At 46.6% G+C, this 8,080-nt stretch overlaps 1 protein-coding gene across 2 annotated transcripts in view; it reads left to right on the top strand.

Annotated features, from left to right (window-relative positions):
- The first annotated feature begins 545 nt into the window (after window positions 1–545).
- Window positions 546–8,080, top strand: part of SUFU (SUFU negative regulator of hedgehog signaling) — a 116,108-nt gene continuing 108,573 nt past the window's right edge. The window contains exons 1-2 of one of the 2 annotated variants that reach the window (XM_014851981.3): window positions 546–944; window positions 5,101–5,235. In XM_014851981.3, coding sequence (XP_014707467.1) covers window positions 763–944; window positions 5,101–5,235 — 317 coding nt within the window. In that variant the 5' untranslated portion in view covers window positions 546–762. The remainder of the gene's footprint in view (window positions 945–5,100; window positions 5,236–8,080) is intronic. The other variant, XM_014851971.3, reaches the window with a different exon arrangement.

The following is an 8,080-nucleotide window of genomic DNA, read 5'->3' as shown; positions in this document are numbered from 1 at the left end:
ATCTACCTAAAACAGAACAAAGAAGAAAGTCATCATCGCTAAAAGCATTTATTAAATAATTACCGTCTTTTTAATTGATCCTAGTTTACCTAATTCTTGTTACTTTCTGACAGAATTCAAAAATAGGTATTTCAACATATGACCCCTGAATTTGGCAGTGTTAGTGTCAGTCAATACGGTCAATGGACATTCAAAGACGGTAGGAAACATTCAGATCTATTAAAACGAATACCACATGGACGAATGAATCAATCTACTGTCAGATTTATGTTTAAATCCTTGTTAGCAGCGTATCAGTAGAACAGTGACAAGCCTTTTGTCGATGCACTTCCCCTGGCTTTCCTGAGACCCTAGCACCTCAGAAGGATCCAACATCTCTATTTAAATCTGGGTTCCTCCTAACACTAGGGGGAGGCCAAGAGCCTTGGGACACCCCAAACACAGGGAGAAGGAGGCGGGACCTATGGTCAAACCACGCCTTCCTCACTTGTGACTGGCACAGACACTAGCCAATGGATGCTGGGACAGGGCGCGCCGGCGCCCCGCCCCCTTGAACGCCCCGCGGCCGCAGAGGCACCTTCTGGCCGTGTCTGCGGCGGCGACTGCCTGGGCGGACGGTGCGCCGTGCGCAGGCGCGGAGCCTACACCTCGCTGCAGCCCCCATCGCTTCGGGGAGTCGCACCCACGGAGTCCGCCCGCTGGCGCATCAGTGCTCTCGCCTCGTCCGCCTTCCCTGGTTCCCCCAGTGCCCTACACGCCGCGATGGCGGAGCTGCGGCCTAGCGGCGCCCCCGGCCCTGCTGCGCCCCCGGCCCCTGGCCCTACTGCCCCCCCGGCCTTCGCCTCGCTCTTCCCCCCGGGACTACACGCCATCTACGGAGAGTGTCGCCGCCTTTACCCTGACCAGCCAAACCCGCTCCAGGTTACCGCTATCGTCAAGTACTGGTATGCCCTGGGCCGCGGGGGACGGACAGGGGCTGGCTGGGAAGGGTTAAAGTGCCCGAGGCGAAGTAATTTGCAGGGTTGGAGGCGGAGAAGGAGAATGGTTAAAGCCCTTGGAAGGAGGGATTCCTGCTGCGAGGGAAGGAGTTAAGGCTCAAGTTGGAAATGGGGACAAAGGGGTTAACGGAGCCTGTGGGTAGCGAAGGGTTAACGAGGGAGGGAAGGATGAAGGGTTAACTGGGATTAGGAGAATGGAGTGAATTGGGGGTGTGTGTAGGAGCTGAGAGGGGAACGGTAGGAGAGAGGGAACTGTAAACGTGGTGAAAGGAGGGGGCGCCTGTAGGGGGTCATTAGTGGGCGAGGGGAAGCCAAGGGGGGAAGGCTGAAGCGGGGTGGGGGAGGCGAGGCGGGGCCTGGGGAGCATATGAGAGAGCTTTGGAGGAGCCGGCCTGGAGGAGCTCAGAGGGCACGAGACTGCATAGGGTTGGGGGCGGTCTGGGGCCCCGGGCTCTCCTGTGGGTTAGGAGGGGAGCAAGCTGTGAGCGTCGTGCTTGTGAAGAGATGAGGAGGAGGTCTTCTTTTGATACCTGCCTAGTAAGCTCAGACATCGTATCAGCGCAGTGCTTTTGCGTTTGAAGTTTCACGGAGCAACTTTTCATGATAAACTTTCTGCTTCCTCTGCACACAGTTCTCGTTCTCTACGCAGAGCTTCCTCTGGCTCTGCAGCTGCTTTGCTTTAGGTCATTGACTAGAACAGAGGCAGGTAGGGTCAGGAAGATCCTTGGTTTGGCTCAGGATTGAAGGGGACCACAGTAAACGATGAGGACCAGGGACTTGGACAGGGAGGAAAGAAGTGCAGTGAGATGTTAAGAGGAGCTTCCGGACCACCAGCCTTGGGATTTAGGCAGCAGTTTCTCTCGGGGAAGCCGAGAGTAACCCTCGAGTGGCTCTGTGAAGGATCAGATCTGTTTACAGATGGGCTGCCCTTGGAGTAGGAATGGTCTTTTCTAGTTTCTCATTCCTCTTTGCAACCTGTCTCTTCCTGCAGCCTCTGGGCAAAACGGGTTTATGGGGACTCTGGAAAACAGCCTGTCTTCATGGTCTTTCGGGACCAAAAGTTGACTGAAAAATTGGTTGAATCTGTCCAGAACCACATCCATGCAGGCCCTGTATGAGATGATCCCCTTCGTTGAATCCTGAAAGACTTTTCAGGTAGCTGCTTGGCCTGTGGCCACTCAAGGCGGAGGTGAATGAAGGGGATGTCTTTGCTGATGACCTTTCCCTTTAGGACTGAGTCCTTCTCCTCCCTGACAACCTCTTACTTCCTCCGTAGATGGCAGAAGCTAGGCTGTATAGAGCTGAGGCCAGCTGCCTGTGTCCTTCGGAGGATGTGAAGGGGCTGACAGTGTGGAGGGCCTGAGGACCAGCCCCCTGCTCCTCCTAGTGCCGTGGGGAGCAGCCTGTCTGTCTGGTAGCCGGGAGGAGGTGTGGCCAGGGGTAGAGTTCTCTCTGATAAACACACTGTTCTCTGGTTGAGAGGAGTTTTTGAAGAGAGCTTCTGAGTGAAAAGCAGCTCTTGATAACTTAATCACCCATTCTAATTGCACCTTTATGTTTAAATATGTGTTGTGATGAAGTCTTGGATTTTATCACGAGAATTGGGTCAGCTCCTGCCATGCTGTTTTCTCAGGCTGCATTTGAGTGTAAGGAGAAATCCCTGCACAGACTTGGGCAACTGTTTTTATGTCACCCACATGGCCATGAAGGATAGAATTGTGTGTGCAAGGTATTGAAGCACATGCAAAGGACTAAGACTGGTTGGGACTTTTTTTCTTCTTGCTGCAAGCTTGTTAACCAGGCCAGAGATGGGGCATCATGTAATGATCACTAGAAAGGAGTGTGAAATTAGAAATGTTACCTAGATAGAGAAAAATATGAGGGAACAGCTCAGAGAGTGGTCCTTTCTAAGATTCGAAGGGGGGTTGCATAATTAAGATCCTGAAATTAATTGATATTCCTCACATTTGGGATCCCACAAGGCCTCTTCAGTTCTCATAGCAGAATGACTGACTGAGGCTGTCTGGGTTTGGCTGTGGCTCGGGGTACCTTGAGATTCCTTTTCTTGAGACAGAAGAGTGGCTCTTTGGCTAGTGGTTCCTAGCCAGCAGGACATCCTGGCTGACAGCTGAGACTTGAGTGAGCAGGGAGCAGAAGCAGAGAGACAGAACCTGTGCCCTGGGGCCACTCCTGTCCTGCTGCTGCCCTGCAGAGTGAAGTCAGTTGTTTAAAGAATTAAGTTGAGGGATGGTCTGGGTCCTTGGATAGCATCTTTTTTCTAAGTGCAAAATATGACTATTTTCTATATACTCATCTGCTTCCCATCAAGTCTCTGAGTTAGTAGAACATTGCATTCTGTGCTTGGGGACCAGCTTAATTTTGTCTGGACTCTTGGTCATTCTCTGCAGTTGGAGTTTTAAGGTAAAGTCTTTCTCCTGGATGCAATACCTCCTGGGAGACTTGGCCAGAAAGAGAACTGCAGTGAGGTGGCAGCTGGAGCATGGAAGAGTGGATGTAGTTTTGCCACTTGTTGCTGGACGGACCTAAGCTAAGGGAGGGGCAGGACTGAGAATTTGCAGCAGGAAACTGGAGCAGATATGAAGCCTGTAGTCACTCCCATCTGTACCAGAGTTCTGCAGCCTTCATGGGGTCCTTCCAGGGAGAGCTACCCTTTTCTTTCCTCCTTCCCCCGACAAACTTTTTAAAATCCAGCTGGTTGTGGAATTAGTCAAGTGATTTGGTAAAATCAGAGTTAAGGAAAGACATGGAGATTTGTCCCTTTTCCTAATCCACTCAGTTGAGATTCTAAGCTATTTGTAGTGACTTTCTTACAAGTTCTATAAATAACTTAGCATTTCCTAGCAGAGAATAAGGATTTCTACAGAGGCGAATAATATTCTGGCAAAAGAGGATGAAACCAGACCTAGTGGTTTTAAATAGTGTTTAACTTGCGTGGTACTGTCATGCTTGCTGGGATCACATGTAACATGTCTTTTATTTGGTTGTTAATATCTCTTCAGCATACGATCCCAATTGTGAAGTGCACTCCGTCAATGTCCCAGGGACAGGCAAAATTTTTGCAGTCTGTGGAACAGTCAGATGTCTGAGGCAGCTCAAATGCAGAATGTTTGTGGGCTAAATGCAGACGTCCTTCCACTGATGGTTTCCATTTAGTCTGTTTCTTAAATCTACCAAGGTTCCGTGTCCATTTGGAAGAAAAGCAGGATTTTTTTTTGAAGAGCACTAATTACTCTACTAAGGAGAACCCTTATTGAATTAAATCCTTAGAGTGAGATAATGACTGAGTCTCTTTCTCAACTGCCTCGCTGTTGGAATTATGGGTGAAGTTTAATGTGGTCCACAGAGGCCCCAAATCATTTAATGTTCCAGCTCTACCTTTGAGGCAGCAGTCTCCTGGGATCATCTTCTAGATGCAGGTGCTCATGGGGTTTAGCCAAGCTCCTGCTGCAGTCCTCTGTGCAGAGCTGAGCTAGCCTAAGTTTGGCCTTTGTCTCTTACATGATAAAAGACTAGCTTTGGTCTGTGGGGTGTGAGCTGCGGTTTGGAGGCATTGGATTTGTTTAGAACAAACTGTATTTAACATAGGACACAGTATAGTCTTTCAGGAATTAGCTGTCTAAGAGGCAGGAGTGGGGCTAAGCTTCTTCTCCCAGGCACAATGCCCATTGGGAATGCTCAGGATGGTCTTTCAACAGAGGCCAATTGATTGATGCACCTCTTGCCACAATGCTTGGCATGTTTACAGGCACCACAGAGGAGAAGTAATCTCTGCCAGTCCCATTTAGGATTGGTAATTTGAAACAGGAGGAAGCAAAAGGGGCAACTACCCAGTCTGTTTTATCTCTAAAAGAAGTCCTGGCTGTTGGGGATAGAAAGGAGCCTCTTGTGCTTGTGGATGGGCAGCCATCCTCCAGCTGCCCATCCCTTGGTCTTATCCCAGAGAGGTGTGGCCTCCCTTTAGTTGTTTTATGCCCCAGGTTCCTCTAGGATGGGGCCTTTAGGTTTGTAAGTCAGAGCCCCTTAGCGTCACATTGGCTGCTTTAAGGCTCACACTGACACCCTTGTGTTTTGTCTTTTGCAGGTTGGGCGGCCCAGACCCCTTGGACTATGTTAGCATGTACAGGAACGTGGGGAGCCCTTCTGCCAACATCCCTGAGCACTGGCACTACATCAGCTTTGGCCTGAGTGATCTCTATGGTGACAGCAGAGTCCATGAGTGAGTGTGTACCACTTGCCCACCCTTCACCTGCCTGTTCCTTAGCCTTGAGCCTTATTTCTGAGGTTTTCCTGAGCAGGGGTGATAATGTCACAGTCCAGTGAGGTTGGCACTTCTCAGGTGAAACTTCTGGGTTTCTGCCCTCTGCCAGTATCTGCGTGCTGAGATGGTTCAGATCAGCACCTGAGCTCTGCTTATCTGCTGTAGGAAGATGTCAGTGATGATCAAGAGTTCCAAAATCGTCATATTTTTCCCAAGCTTCCTCTGGTGTTTGAGCTCAGAGGACAGGCAGCATAGCTATGACCCAGAACTTAGGCTGATGCCTCTAAATCTACTTCTTTTTTCCCTCTAGCTTATTATGAAAAATTTTAAATATAAAGCAAAGTTGAAAGAATTTTACAGTGAACACTCATATACCCACTACCTCAATTCTATCATTAACATTTTAGTATATTTGCTTTATCATGAATATATCCATTTCTATCCCTCTTTTGGTCTTACCTACTTCCTTTTAACCTGCAGTTAGCTGTGCTCAGATTATCCACAGTACATTTTTTTATCCTAGTCTGTCTTCCATTTCCTGCCCTGGACACTTCTAAACCCTACCTGCCTTCCCTACTTCCCTCTGTAATCACTGAATTTAAACAAATTTTAATATTAAGTTAAACATAATCAACTTAGTCTTAAATTGGCTGAAACAATAACAACAACAGTAATAATAATAAAAGCTAACATTTATTCAGCATTGATTATGAACCAGGTATTCTTCTAATCACTTTCTTTGTATATGTATTAATTTTATTTTCATCACAACCATATAATACTGGTAGGTACTAATATTTGCGCCATTTTACAGATGAGGAAACTGAGACACAAAGAGATTCCATAACTTATTTGAGGTCACATCGCTTGGAAATGGTGGAGCCAGGATTCTAATGCAGGCGGTCTGGCTCCAGGGTCTGTACTCTTCATGACTGTGCTCTATTGCCGCTTAAACATTACATCACATACTTCAATACACTACTATCTAATAATTAAAAAAAAATTGTTTCCATCTGTACTCTATTGAGGGAGGGGTTCTTTTCTTCAATTTAAGTATAGTCTTCCCTCTCCCTCATTGGCATGGTTAATCAAGAACTGATTCTATTTCTATTATCATATCCTCTTCTGTTTTTTTGCTTTTGTACTATCATTTTTGCCTCTTATACCATCTTTTTGGGATCTTGGTGGTGGCTGCTTAGCATGTGTAGGTTGAAAGAGTAGCAGGGTTCTTCCTTCCCTGCCTCAGCACAAGAGGCTGATTCTGTAGATGATGATGACTTGAAGATGATAATAGTCCTCCCCACCCTCCACTTTGTTTTAGTTCTTACCTTCGTGTCATTGTGTCAAATACTTTACAGTCTTATCAGCTTCTTTTGTTATCTCCATTTTATAGATGAGGAAATCGAGTCCCGTGCAGGGTTAAATGACTTGCCTAAAGTCACACATCTAGGCTGTGTAAGAGTTGGGATTTAATCAAGCTGTCTGAGTCCAAAGTCTGAGCTCTTAACCACTGGGCTACACCACCTCTCTGATCACAGGCCCAACCCAACTTACTCTTCTCTTTTGTTAAGCTTGGAAGCCCAGGCCTCATCTCCTCACTGATCATGTGTGGGGAGCGGTGTCTGGGCCTGCCTTCACAGTCTTCCAAACGTATCTATTGCAATGTCAACAGGAGGCTTTGGGAACAGGGAATTAATCTTGCCTGAATGGGGACCCTGCATTACAGTATTAATAATGGAGCCAGAATAGCAAACAGATGCGGAGAGGAAGGGGACTATGCTGGACTTTAATTTATATTTTTAATAAGAACCTGCAAAGGGTATTCAGTGCAGCTAGCCTATACCTTCTTGTTGACAGATTTATTCCAGTTAAAAGAATACCATTTCCTATGTGGCTTAAAGATTCTTACAGTCTACCTGCTTATCAGATATGGGTCCGAGGCCCAAAATGACGTGAAGGACATAATTGAGAAAGCCCTGTATTTCAGAAGGAGCCATCTCTGAATTTGAAAGAGGGCCTTCCTTTGTTTAACGTACCCCCTTATATGTGTATCATTTCTATGTGATAAAGCACTTTGATATTCATATGTCATTTATGACAATAGTGAGGCCTCCATTTGGGCTTTCACCTCACCACTCAATCCTAGTGTTTCTGGTATTATATCCTGTCACTAGAAGGACATGGAAGGAATGTTCTTGGATATTTACCCGGTTCTGGTCTATATTGCAGAAGTCAAAAGTACCTTTGTAATTGGCCTTGTGCTGGTGTGACTGGTCTCTTCCCAATCCTGGTAAGTTTCTTGAAGAAAAGTTTGCTTTTCCAAATTTTTCATATGGCGAGGCCTCTCTGAAACAGATTCATGGATTCTCATTTAATCTAGTGCTTGAAGCTGAGGTCAGAGGTGAGTGTTCTACCATCCAGCTTAAGTACTAAGAGATGTTGGATTGTAATTATGGCAAATGAATCTCTGGCAATGTTCTTCTTCTGCTGTCTTTTGTCTTCTCACTTGTAAAAAAAGGGCAGAAGCATTGGTTCATTTATTCGGCATACATTCATTAAGCACCTATTTTGTACCAAACACAGAACATCATAATAGCTGTAAAATGCCAAGGCATAATTCTTGTCTCAAGGAGCTCGTGTTCTATGGGGGAGATAAACATAAAGAGATGGTTATTGTAACTAGTAATAAATGCTACAATCCATGGATGTAGAACATGACCTGGGAGTAGAGTGGAGCGAGTGACTTTTAGTCAGGCTGCTGGATGGGAAGAAGCTCCAGAGAGGAGGTGAAGTTTGAGGGGAA

This window comes from Equus asinus, chromosome 2 (genome assembly GCF_041296235.1).
Source record: "Equus asinus isolate D_3611 breed Donkey chromosome 2, EquAss-T2T_v2, whole genome shotgun sequence".
NCBI classification, from domain to species: domain Eukaryota; kingdom Metazoa; phylum Chordata; class Mammalia; order Perissodactyla; family Equidae; genus Equus; species Equus asinus.
Note: the sequence above shows the minus strand (reverse complement) of the source record. Positions and strands in the feature narration are given on the sequence as shown.